This window comes from Pantherophis guttatus, chromosome 4 (assembly GCF_059756535.1).
Source record: "Pantherophis guttatus breed Tessera chromosome 4, ASM5975653v1, whole genome shotgun sequence".
Classification (NCBI taxonomy): Eukaryota; Metazoa; Chordata; class Lepidosauria; order Squamata; family Colubridae; genus Pantherophis; species Pantherophis guttatus.
The window spans coordinates 84,033,777-84,048,007 of NC_142066.1; the positions used below are offsets into that span (position 1 = coordinate 84,033,777).

Below are 14,231 nucleotides of genomic sequence, written 5' to 3' on the forward strand. Positions count from 1 at the left end.
GATGGAGTGGTTTGGCTCTCCTGCACGTGGCAAAAAACTACATATTCCCTGATGTCTACAGCCATCCTAGGCTACCAAAATTCTCTTAAAGTTCTGTGCAGGGTTTTGAAGACTCTTCTATGCCCTGCCATTTGATTATTGTGCCAAAGCTGCAGTACCTCTTCCCTGCATGTGGGGGGAGGTACTATCATGTTTCCCTGAAAATAAGACAGGTCTTTTTTTTCTTTTGACCGCCCTCCCAAATAAGGGCTTGGCCTTATTATCAGGGGGTCTTATTATTTGTCTCTATCAGCATTTGTGTCTTCACCATTCAGTCTGAATATTTCTCCCATCTCTATCCTCCTAAACTGCCAGGTCTCCAGAGTGTCCACCCAAACCACTATCTCCCTTTCAGGTTATCCAATTCCATTTTTAAATCTTTTAAAGTACTTTTCCCTCAGTTTATTTAATCAGTCATTGTTACCTTTATCGTCTTCTCCTTCTCATCTGCTTGCTTTGTTTGCTGGTTTGTTTGTTCTGTCTTTTCCTCCATTCTTTCTGCTGTTTCCTCTCTTTCCTGGACTCTTTGATCTTCATTCATTATCAGTTGTGGGATATTTTCTATTTTCTCATTTATGCCTTGCAATAGGTTCTTTATCTCTCTGTGATTCTTTATTTTAGTATCCCTAATGCTTTGAAACATCAACACGATTTCTTTTGAAATCTCACTCATTTCCCCTTTATTTTAGTAAGTCACGCTCTTACTCAATAGTCCAAAAATAATATATTCAAGTCCAATGTTGCTCCTCAGAAAGTTAAATAATCATAATTCTTTACATCTCAGGATTATTAATCAGCTCCATTTAATTGCAGGCTCCATTGCTGCCTGCAATTTCTGCAGGTTCGAATCTTACCAGGCTCAAGGTTGACTCAGCCTTCCATCCTTTCTAAGGTAGGTTAAATGAGGACCCAGTTTGTGGGGGCAATAAGCTGACTTTGTATAAATATACAAAAGTATGAAGGCTATTGCTTAATGCACTGTAAGCCGCCCTGAGTCTCCGGAGAAGGGCGGCATATAAATCAAATTAAAAAAAAAAAAGTAATCCAGACAGCTTCCACAAATCAAAAGTCATTTTACTTTATGTAAGAGTCTTCCTTATTCTCACAATAGAGTGTCCAGTAATCATAAAGTAGATAGTTATAGGACAGTAGTATCTCCAGATGAATGTTGTTTATTTCTCTAATCAGTAATTTTCCCAGGCTTGTAGTTATATGATATATTTTCCATTCACCAGTAGATGGTGCCCTCAGCTTAGGTTTCAGCATTGTTTCAAGTCTGATAAATTGATTAATCCAATTTTAGTTCAATTTATGGAAACAAAGTTGGCTATTCAAGTAGATAGTTCCAGCATTTTATAATGCCTTTCCAAAATTTTCCTCTTTTTTTTTCTTTTAAAGTTAGGGTCTAAATAAAAAAGGAATCTTCTCTCCTAGCTCCAGTGACTGTTCATCTACGCTGCTCCTGCATGTTTCTTTGTTGTCTCGGCTGTCCCAGCTTCATGGCAATCATGATGGCTGCCTCTTCTCGTCGTGGATGACAGGGAAGAAGCCCCGAGTCGAGCGAAGGAGTTGCTGTTCTCCATGACCTGCAGGGCACTCCTCTTTTCTTCACCACCCCTACAGGGTGGCTTTAGCTGCTTTTGGAGCCCTCCAACAGGAAGAACTTGGCGCGGGAATGCAGAGATCCACTCCTCACGTCTGATCTCACCGTAACGTCAGACGGAAGTCTCTGGACAATAAATCTTTTTGATATGTACAGATGCTGAAGTAGGGGCTGGCAAACAAATAGTTGCTTTAACTGTTTGAATGCTGATTGGTGTGCTTGAGCCCAAACAAATGTAACTCCTTTCTTAGTAGTTTGGGTCAGTGGTTTGACTTTATGAGCAAAGCCTGGTATAAATTTCTTATAGAAGTTAACAAAGCCCAAAAAGCATTGGACATCTTTGGCTGGGCAAGGGGCTTACCAGTCGAGTACAGCTTGAACCTTTTAGGGATCCATCTGGATGCCTCTTGTGGAAATATGGTAGCCCAAGAAGTCTTGTTGTTACAAACCAAAGGCACATTTTTCTGGCTCGGCAAAGAGGTGGTTATCTCTTAGTCTACTGAGGATTGTGCACACATGGTCTGCATGCTGAGCCTCATTCTCAAAGTAGATTAAAATAACAAATATAAGACCACAAATTTATCTATCAAATCTTGAAAAAATTGGTTCATGAATCTAGAAAATATGGCTGGGGTGTTACACAGACCAAAAGGCAGCATTGTGTCTTCAAATTTGCTGCAGCTGATGTTAAAAGTGGTTAAATATTCATGCTCTTCTTATATTTGAATAAGATTGTAAGAATTATAGAGGTCTAGTCTTGTAAAAATGCTTGCTTTCTGTAGTCTATCTAATAGATCTGGAATTAATGGCAGTGGATAATGATCTCTTACCATGACTATGTATAAAGCCTTGTAATCATAGACCATTCTCAGTGGAAATTTCTCAGCATCATCAGGCTCACTGGGGTCTTGCTTCTTGGGTACAAAGAAAGTGGGAACTGAGGCAAGAGTGGGAGGGTCTTATGAATCCCTTTTTCAAATTATAGTCCAAATATTGTTTTAAAGTTTCTAATTCTGTAGTAGACATTTGATATTGCCTCTTGGTGGGAATTTTGGCACCAGGGACCAGGTTTATGGTGCAATCACAGTCTATGTGTGGAGGGAGGGCCAAGGCTTCCTCCTACCTGAACACATCAGCGAAGTCTTCATATTTACTTGGCCGATTGGGAATCTCTCTGTGAACAATTAAGGGGGGCTGATGGGGGCTTTTGTAGGGCCGATCACAGTGAGAAAGGCATTCAGGATTTTTAAACTCAATAGACCAATTTTTCCACTATAACAGTGGGGTGGTAGTATTGTAATCAAGTGGTTTCCAGCACTATTGGAGGATCTATGTGATCTGCTATGAAGAAGGTCAAGTCTTCAGAATGCTGATCTATTATTAACTTCAAAGGCATTGTGGCATGAGTAATGGAGCCCGCTTTTAAAATTTGGCCATCAATAGTTATCACTGGCAATGGAGATTTCATAGGAACTGTAGGTACCTTAAGTTTCTGAACTGTGGCTAGGCTTTTGAAGTCAGAGGTTGATTCAGAATCAAAACAGGGATGGTGGTTTTCCTGACCACTGAGAAGTGTCAGAGTAGAATCAAATTTCGTTAACGTACTTGAGAGTGGAGGTAACTGAGCTCCATTCAATGCTTGGATTCCACACACACACACACCCATGAGCTTGTGGAGAGAGGGTATTTCTCGTTTCCCTGGCTTGTTGTCCAAGCAGTGAGTAAAGTATTTTGGGGACATATATGACATGGTTATCCAGCTAGCACACAGAGTCAATTCAGCATATCACTCAACACAATATTAGGAAAAATCATTTCATATAATCTATGACAAAATGATAAATTAGTTTCTGTATTATAAGCTCATAAAGCAGCATTTAATTTGGAATGCCATATTGTAAAATTAATGACACAAGAAACTATGACAAAAATAAATAGAGCAGGATACAAAAAGTGAGCTTGCAAATCAAAAATATTAGCAGCTCTTCTGTAGCATGCAGAGCCTTCCAGGTAGGTAAGATAAGGCTGCAGACACATTTAACTTAATATTAATAATTCAAAAAACCTTTCTCCAAAATTGGCTCTGGTCGCATTCCTTTCTAGCATATGGACTTCAACGTATTTTCAAAAGCTCATGTGGGAACCAAAACAAATGAACCAAATTCTGCACCCTTGCTTCAGAGAGATACCTGAATATATTATTCAGGTATATGTATTTTAATATTTGTATTATCTGTATTTTATCTTGGCTGTTCACCGCCCTGAGTCCTTCGGAAGTAGGGTGGTATAGAAGTTTGATTAATAAATAAATAATTAATTAATAAATAAATAAATAAATAAATAAATAAATAAATAAATATTTAAATACAATAATATATTGTATAAAGCTACTGCTTAATAAAAATAGTCATACTAACTATAATAAAATGTAAATTCAATAAAAGTTTTATTGTAAAAGAAAATCACTATAAAATTCAGAAATATCAAAGTACACGTTTCTGCATAAATGTATATGCTTGAAGAATTAGGTGAACTATTTATTTGTTCAACAAGACACCACTGCAATACATTTCAGCTACAACATACATCACAAATTTATGCACTTTTCTTCTCCTCCTTTCCCACACTACTAGGAAAATAAACTAATAAATTGCGATGCTTAAAGATTCAAATTCAGATTATCACTAGACCAAGAAATCATTACATGAATTAGGACCAGCACAAACTAGACTGCACCACAATCAAAGTTTTATTTCCATTATCCGTTAAAATGGGATACTTGAGGCAGTGCAGTGGTTCAGTGGTTAAGACACTGGGCTTGTTGGCTGGAAAGCCAGCAGCCTAAGTTCGAGACCTGAGTGCCATGCAACTGGGTGAGCTCTGGTCCTTGCCCAGCTCCTGCCAACCTAGCAGTTCGAAAACATACAAACCACTTTGGTGGGAAGATAACAATGCTCCGTGATATCATGCTGACCACATCACCACAGAAATGTCTTCCAACAGTGCTGGCTCAATGGCACTATCCCCTATAGTTGGCAATGAATAATGGAGTAAAATCCACTACTTTCCCTTTTTTTAATCCCTTTATCCCTTTTTTAATCCCCTTTTTAGCCAAAGTTAAATAGGTTGTGACTAAATGTATACACAATGCTTGTAAATGTTTCAGTCTATACACCAATTTATTTTTATATCTTTGTAAAAATAATATTCCTTCCTAAACTATGTAGTGATATGTAAATATAACTTTTACACTATCATTTTTTCATTTTCCAAATCCTTCAATAGAGTGTAAAGTTAATCTGTGTTTGTCCTCACCAGTCTATCTTGAAATGCAGAGAACCTCACACAAGCCAACAGTGCTCCTTTCCAGCTGATCAACTCCAAACTAATCTAATAATAGAGATGATGGCAAGTGAATATTGAGCAAACTTCAGGGTAGCACAATGCTGTAGAGTACCTGTATGTCTACATTTAAAATGCACAATTTAATATTTATCTCCCAATTTATCAGTCAAAATTATCAGTAGAGGCACTATTTTCAATCAAATAGTACATTTTTCTAATAACATATATTTGGATCATAGCATGAGATCTTAATAAGAAAAGAGATATAATGTGAAAGACTCTTGGTGGCTTACAATGAAATAAAAATTATAATATAAACATAAAAAATATAAATAGTAAGATTAAAACTAACAAAAAACAGCTGAGAAAAAAACAATGTACAATGGGTGTAGAAGTGGCATCTTCTTTAATCCATAGTAAATATTTTTCTTATCTCCATCATACTCATTATGGGAGGTGCCAAAAAAGCAACTCACAAATAATATATACATGTCTCTGAATAATGTTGCAGGATCCAATTTGGGTCAGTCCCCAGGATCAGAGGCAGCAGTGAAATCCCCCCTGGTTCTATCTGGCTCGCCGAACTGGTAGGGCCAGTGGCGGGAGACTCCGCCCACCCACCGGGACGTCATTACATCCCTTTTTTATCATCTGGGTATGTGCGTGCTCCCGTTCCCAAACCGGTAGCGACGGTAAGTGGATTTCACCGCTGATCAGAAGTTTATTCTTTCAAGCTTTTGGATTCAAGTTCCCATCCCAGAAAACTACTCTCTACCATAATGTAGACACTGAGGTGTATGTATGTACTGTATATATGTGTAAATGTAGAGAGAAGTTCTCTGAGGATGGGCTCCAGCATGAGTTTGAAAGCTCAGAAGATTAAACCACCTGATTCCAGTGACCGACCCAGATTGGATCCTGCAAAAAAGCAACTGTTAACTTCAGTTATAAAGAGTAAGTACTATGAATTCTTTATCTCTTAATATGGCTTGGTTCAATGTCCACCTAAAGTTCTTCTTTACTCCTCCCCAAATCAATTTTACTGGATTGTGATCCGCCCAAACACTATTTCCACCTCTAGTATATCAGTTCTTAGTTCCGGGGACATTCATATCATATCAATTCTAGACCACGATTTGTATCTATCTGAATGTGTAGTGGGTCTTTTTCAAATTTATTTCTCTCCAGAAATCCTGTATACAAATTTCCTCTATCATTAAAAAAAACATCTTAAGTAGTCTCTTTCTTCTTTTCTTCCCTAATGTATTACTTTTATAGTCTAGTGTTTCATCCACAGTTGCATTAAAATCTCGAAGAAGGCAAATATTTTGATATTCCATTTCCAATTGTTCCTTGTGTAATGCTTGGTGAAAATTTTTTTTTGCTTATTGTTCAGTTCATATATTGCTATTATCAAAATCTTTTTTGATTAATTATTTCCACCATCAAAATTCTTCCGAAATCTGAGTATATCTGTTTAGAATCCAATGATTCTTTAATATATAAGGCTACTCCTCTTTTTGTTTTGCTGTGCTGATGTAAAATATAATTTCCCAATTTTGGGGCACTGTAAAAATCTAGTGTTGTTTCTTTAGACGTGTTTCTTGCAAACAAATTATTTCTGTGTCCACTTTTCGTAATTGTATAAATATTTTTCTTCATTTAGCAGGGGAATTTAATCAATTTATATTCCTTGAAAGAATCCAATTTCTTTTCTCCATCTTGCTTAATTATATTTGGAGTTTGGTTTCCTAATGATTCTTCTCTGTCTTTGTTCTCTCACTAGCCCCTCTTCTTCTTACAGTTTCTTACAGGAACTGGGCATGGCTAGTCTAGTGAAGAGAAGGACCAGGGGAGACATGAAGCAGTGTTCCAATATTTGAGGGGCTGCCACAGAGAGGAAGAGGTCAAACTATTTTCCAAGGCACCTGAAGGCCAGACAAGGAATAATGGATGGAAATTGAGCAAGGAGAGATTTAACCTAGAAATAAGGAGAGAATTTCTGATAGTTAGAAAAATCAACCAATGGAACAGAAGTTATGGGAGCTTCGTCTCTGGAAGCTTTTAAGAAGAGATTGGACTGCCATTTGTCAAAAATGGTGTAGGGTCTGCTTGGGTGAGGGGTTGGACTAGATGACCTACAAAGTCCCTTCCAAATCTGTTAATCTAATCTAATCTATTCTAATCTTGGTCAGTGTTTTCTTTCTCTTTGTTTTCTTCATTTTGTATCACTGTATCTAATGTTGGTTTTTCTTCCTGTTTTCTTTTGGGTTCATCATCTTCTTGTGCACCTTGTGTTTTCCCTTCAAAAATGCTTGCATGTCTCTCATAGAAATCTGCTGCCTTAAGATAGAATCCAGTCTATATCTTCTAGAGTTCCAGTTAATTAGGGTCCCCTCTGGAACCAGCCATCTAAAATTTATTCCTTTTTCATTCAGCTTTGTTGTCAAAAATTGATATTGTCTTCTTAGATCTCTTATCTTCCAGGGGATCTGTTTCTACACCGTGATTTCCTTTTTTGTATATTATAGTGGTTCTTTCCTCACTCTCTTCAATATTTCATCCCTTATTGTTCTCTTGACAAATCTAACATGGACCTCTCTGGGCACTTTGTATCTTCTTGCATAACTTGAGTTTAGCCTGTAAATTTGGTCACTCTCCTCCATTATTACAACTACCAATTTGTAAAGCATCCGCCAGCAGGTTCGTAATCACTTCCATCAAATAATCCTCTTTATCTTCAGGTATATTCTGAAATCTTATTATATATGAAGATTTCTCCATTTCTAATGTTGCTACTGCATCTTCCAGATTTTTGTTTGCCTGTGCCAATCTTTGGTTCTCTTCTTTTATTTCTTCCATCTCTCCCCCCCACATCCATTTCTTCTGTTTTATTTTCTGAATTCTTTGTTTGTTCTTTGTAACCCTTTGTTGAAAATTTTCTATCTGGGAATATATGTTAAGGACCTGTTTATCTTGTCTATTTTTTCTTCCATCTTGTGTTGATTATTTTTTATCTCACTTTTTATCTCATCATGACTTTGTCTTATATCTTTGTGATGTGATCCTTGTGAAGCAATTGCTTCCTGAATCATCTGTAGCATTGTCTGCATTTCTTTTTGAAAGTTATTAGCTTTTTCTTGCTGGACCATTGAATCTATCAATCTCTGGTGTACAGGATTAGGAGCCCCAGAAGAAGGTGCTGAGGAGAAATTCTTTTTACCAATTTTAGTGAGATTTAAGGCACTCGTTTTTATTTCCTCCCAGCAAATGTTCAGTTCTTCATCAGCTAATAACTAATAATATATTAGCATTGTCTAATATAGCCAACTTGTCAACTTATCAAAAAGCAATTTAAATTACATCTTAAATCTTAACTATACAATTTATATTCTTTCCTTTATCTATAGGCTTATATATAGGCTCTATAGGATTTTATCCATTCCATGAAGTATTCTTCAAAGGGATAGAGAAAAAGTAGTCTTATCCAGCTTCAGAGCACGATGTTAATAATTTTTCTTTCAGAGCTTTTCTCAATAGCTTCAAGCAAGTTGCACAAGTGCAGCTAGCCCTTTCTCCTAATAGTTTGGCAGTTTCACTGGATCAAACGTGATCTACAGGATTTCCACCTCTATCGTTGCCTCTACAGGGCAACTTTAACCCCCTTGGGGACTTCTGGCAGGTTGAAATCAATCGTGGAAAGCCAAGCCCAGCTTCCTCTTGACTGTATTGCCATGACACCAAACCGGAAGTCTCTTTTAATTTAGACAAATTTTAATATTCTGTTTCAATACGATCATTTATACACTGAACAGTACTAAACATAATACTGATTCAATATTTTAATTGGCTTGGCACAATTGTTTTCACAGGACTATTTTTTTAAAATGTGTTTTGATAAAGAAAAATGAGATAAATTAAGACAAAACCTCTAACATACAATTAGTATTTGTGACAGAATAATAAACTGTTCAGAACCATAATATCAAAAAATTGTTATGGGAGCAACAAACCAGAACTTGACAATTTATCTTCAGAAGAGATAATCTGGACATCTTGCTTTTGTGCAACTCTAACAAGGGTATATATAAAGATCTGAATCACCTCTTTCCCTTTGATTTATTAAATATATCCACACATTAAATATAAAAATTAATGTTGCAGCATAGGAAAGAAGAATCTCATGGATATCTCCATATTTGCACCATTCAGGCAAAAGCAGTTTAAATGAATTTCTTTCCAAAGTAGTTAAAGTAGAATTATATATCTGTGTGACTTTCAGCTGAATTTACTGGTTAGCTTAAAGGCAGCTTGAAATGATCATCTGGAGTACATTAATCTCTATATTAGTCTATTTTTATTTCTGAAATACGAGTGTCATTGATCACATTTAGACAAATGGTAGTTCAAAGTGATTTTATTCTCAAATCCACTTTTTATTGGTTAGAAAGAAAAAATAATGGATCATGTTAAATGTTTCAGAAATATATACCATTCTAAAATATATTTGGCATCAAAATTTCACTAGTATATTTATTCAGTGGTTATTTTGGAATTTCTAAAGGAGAGACAAAAGACTTTTTTTTTTTACTATAACCATTTTAGCGGGATTTTTAAACAACCTCACCAAAGCTACATTCCTTTTTTTCTAAACTGGGTGCACATAAATGTATATCAAACAACTTACCTGACAAAAGCATAGGTTGGTGACAGTCTAGGTCTGTGTTTAGAGACATACGACCACCTTTTGCCAGTCTATCGAAGAGTAAAGTTATGTGTTTCTTCAATCTATTAGTATCCTTGGGGATACATAATTGATTAAAAAGTGTAAGAGCATGGTCTTTAGAACTCTTGGACAGACATGTTTTTAACAAATGAGAGATAGAAGCATCCACACTTTCTTCCCAACCCTGCAAAAGAATCAGAAAAATGTTTATAAATTAGATATGATTTACATAATGAATTTGGTTTATTCTGTTGGATAAAAGAACAAATTTAAAATCAGAAAAATAAAAAAAAGAAATAAATACATACACAGAACCTTTAAATATTCAAATTTGATTACCTTTAATACATTTAAAATTCCTTCTGTGTCTAATTGCACTTGGCCAAATAAAGTATTCAATTCAATTCAGTTTAATAATACTGGTTTTGCTGTTTTTCTTGGTAAACTGGTTTTTCCATTCTTTTTGTGGGAATTATTTGACATAAATAAGAATACATTTGATTCACACATTAATATATAACTCTATTACATTAGCAAACATTAAGGTATATTTTACCTGGCTAATTTTTTCTCCTGTCTTTAAAATGAAATTCTGTAACTGTCAAACTATTTTAGAGCACAAGTTCTTTGCTTTCTCAAATATGAGGCATAACTCTTCCTACAGTATATGAATCCAAGCATCCTAAAAGCAATATAATCTAAAAATATATGAACTCTGATTCATATTTCTTCACACTACATTGTTTGAAGTTTGCCTTTATCTCTGTGACACAATTTACCATGTCAAGTACTGGCTAAAACTAATTTTCATAAATAGATTAGATTTATTTTCTTTGTGGAAAAAAGGTTGAAGCCAATGCTCCAGCATAACATGGCCTTTCATTTCAATCCTTGATAATTCCTGGTTCCCCAAAACTCCTTACAGAGCTCAGAGTGCTTTATTTCGGCCTATAGAAGAGACTTAAATCCTTCAATCGTTAAAACAGAAATCCATTCTGTAGACTATTCTCTAAACCAAATATATTTTAAAAATTATTTTATGTTCTTATACAAAAACCTATCTTTGCTAGTCCAGAAAAGTTGAACATTTTACTTTCAAAAATATTGAAAGGAAATTAGAGTCCTTTTTCAGAATATTTATATGCTTCGGATGATGCTATAATCACTTGTGTGTTGTACTTTTTATATTAGCAGGCAAACCAATCTAATATCCCCCCCCCACTCTGTTTAGCAAGTGATCGGCCTGTAAAGGAGGTTGTGTATTATTTTATTAGGAAAATCAGTCAATTGATAGATATAGATAACTAAATTCTATTCCATTCTAATTGCAGTTAAGAAGCATTTGATTTAGTGGTCTTTTTATGTGTCTCTTATATTGTTTTCCTTCCTGTATTATTTGACTATGATATTGTACTGTAGTTGAATTCCGTTTTGGGAGGGAAATTTTGAGAGAAAATCTCCCAATTATTAAGAGAAAAATATTAACATAGTTAACACCTCACACAAAGTTCATATTTTGGATTTTAACCCAAACTATTTATAGGTTCAAGTTATTACTGCAAAATTGTATTTTGACAGCCAAACTCAAATCATAGTTAACAATGGCTAATATATAAAGACTACTAAAAATATTAATCACTTAAATAAATAAGCAGATGTCTCACTGTTATAAGATAGCTTTAAAAGCTAAAAAATAATGTACATGAGGAAGATTGAAACAGGTTTTTTTTTAAACTCAGTGCTAATTTTGTCATGAAAATGTGTTGTCTAGTTTAGAAGCTTTATAGCCAATCAATTTGTCTATAAGGCTTATAAAAGAATTTATCACAAATATTTTAAAAGAAAAGTAATCACCTATATACATATGTGCAAACATATAAATGTATTATTATAATTTACTATCATTTATTAAGATATTTTAATATTGAGAGAACAACTTAAGAAAATATGGACAAAATGTGATATAGGTTAGACAAAATCTATATCTTTTTCTTCATTTGTGTAACTATATTAGTCAAAAACTTTTCTCTGACTTACGTCTGTAGTTTATATGTACAAAATCAATTACCAATAAATAAACTAGTTCTATAATAGTGAAACTACATGAGTTTCAAGAATTTAGGAGGTTTATTTTTTTGATTTCAGCATTTTCTTTTTTCTCCGAATATAGCTGCCAATCCATGAATATTACAGGAGATAATTCAGAAAGGGAGAAATAGAATTGCTCTTACTTGGGCCATAGAAAGGATTTGATCTATTATCACTCCTTCTAAACAGCTGTATAATAGAGAATGCTGAGATGTATTTTTATTATTTATCATTTTAAAAGATGGGAAAGCATTAGGTTTACTCATTTCACTATTTGATTAGAAGTATACATTTCACTTCTTGATTAGAAGTATAACATTTAGAACAAATATTTCCAAATGAGGGAAAACTACATTAATTCTTTATTTATCAAAAACATAAATGCGTTTTTTCAGAGATTGGGGGTAAGATATGCACAAATCCATAGACATAGTGTCAGCTCCTCTGGAACCGCCTGTGCTCCGCCAGGCAAACATCACAGACACACAAGAAAGTTTCTCCAAAGCCTGGTTTAATTGTAGCTTACGCGGCAGTTTACAGCAGGCGCTGAAGCCCATACAGGACAAAGTCGGAGACGCTCGCTTAGTCTGTACGCAGAGTTTTATAGAGCGGCTCCATCCTCTATCCTCACAACTGCGCAGCTTTGAATTTGCTTCTTCTTCTGGTACTCTGAGCTGCGTAGGATATGATGTCATCTGCGGCTCCGTGGTTGTGCTCAAGAAGTCAGCATCGGGCGTGGGACTGGGATGTCATCTATGCCTCTCCGCTCGTAATGTAAGCCTCAAAATATCAACTGTGATCCCCCTCCTTCCGCATACCGCCCGCCACCTGATATCACCTTGTAAATATGCCTAAACGCAGTATACCCCCTCCACCGTGAGTTGTTGATGCATTCGTGTTGGAGGCTCCTTGCCTGGGATGGCGGTGTGTCGAGGGATGACTTGACACTCGACATGCAGCCTCCCCTACCAGGTCTCTTCCTGCAAATACAAAATAACAGCATATGATTATCACCCAATTATGGAATATGACCACCCGGTTTGCGCGGATACGATTTGTGGAACCGTTTCAGTAATCGTGGGGCGCTTAAATCTGTTGCTTTCACCCATGACGCATCTGTACTAGGGTATCCTTTCCAGAGTACTAGATATTTGAGTGTTCTGTGATGTATTTTAGAATGAGTATTTTTTCGACTTCATATATGTTTCCTGTTATGGGTCCTGGCCGTGTACCTGAGTCTCTTATATTAGTTGCGGGTTTTAGCAGACTACTGTGGAATACTGGATGTATTCTTTTCAGTAAAGATGGAAGTTTCAAGGACACCGTAACAGGATTTATTACTTTGGTGATAGTGAAAGGACCTATATATTTGGGGCCCAAATTTTTACTAGGTATGCGCAGTTTTATATACTTCATGGAGAGGTATACTTTTTATCCTACCCTGAATGGTGGGAAGTCTCTTCTCTTTTTATTAACTTGTTTCTTGTATGCTCGGGAAGCTTTAGTTAATGCATTCCTTATATATGGCCAGCTTTGCTTGATTTTCTCGGTCCATTCAGTGGGTTGTTTGAACCCACCGTCGGTAAGTCTAGTTCTGGGATGGCCGGAAACTCTCTCCCTGATACTACCTGGAAAGGTGTATACCTTGTACTGCTATGTACAGTATTATTATATGCTGACTCTGCAAAAGGTAATAGCTCGTACCAACTGGTCTGTTGGTACGATACATAGGACTGTAGGTATCTCTCTATCATGGCGTTTGCTTGTTCGACTGCCCCATTGGTGCTTGGATGAAATGCAGAACTGAGACTTTGTTCAGTTCCTATCTGTTTCAGGAAAGCCCTCCAGAACCGGGCGGTAAATTGGGGACCTCTATCAGATATAATCCTTTTAGGTGCACCATGGAGACGGTATATGTGTTGTACGAATAGTTTTGCCAAACGCCATACAGACGGCAATCCTTTGCAGGGAATAAAATGTGTCTGTTTAGAAAACAGATCGATGATGGTCCATATTACAGTATGTCCTTTGCTACTGGGTAATTCAACCACAAAGTCCATGGCTATTTCATCCCATGGTCTATGTGGTTCAGCCACGGTCTGTAATGTGCCGAGTGGCTTACCTGACAGTGGTTTGGCCATTATACAGACTGGATAACTTTGTACGTATTGTTCTACCTGCTTTCATAGTTGTGGCCACCAAAACTGCCGTCGAACTAGATGTAACATCTTGAGAAATCTGAAATGCCCTGCTGTCTTGACATCGTCATAAAACTTTATCTCTCAATGTGGCGGGGATGTACAATTTTCCTCCCTTCCATGTAAGCCCTCCACTTTGTGTCACTAGTTGATGGTTCGTTACTAACCAAGGGTCTGTTGTTAACTCCTTTTGTAAGTCTGCTATCCAAGCAGAAGGCACTGGTACTATATC

General features: G+C 36.1%; 1 protein-coding gene across 12 annotated transcripts in view; it reads right to left on the reverse strand.

Moving 5' to 3' along the window:
* BBS9 (Bardet-Biedl syndrome 9) overlaps positions 1–14,231 on the reverse strand; it is a 547,167-nt gene that overhangs the window by 239,039 nt on the left and 293,897 nt on the right. For 9 of the 12 annotated variants that reach the window (XR_015734231.1, XM_087894078.1, XM_087894074.1 and 6 more), the window contains one exon: positions 9,675–9,897. Coding sequence is in view for 8 of the 12 variants with exons in the window: in XM_087894078.1 (XP_087750204.1) it covers positions 9,675–9,897 (223 nt within the window). In the remaining 4 variants the exon portion in view is untranslated. Of the gene's footprint in view, positions 1–4,957; positions 5,033–9,674; positions 9,898–14,231 lie in introns of all 12 variants that reach the window. The other 3 variants (XR_015734233.1, XR_009620981.2, XR_015734232.1) reach the window with 1 other exon arrangement.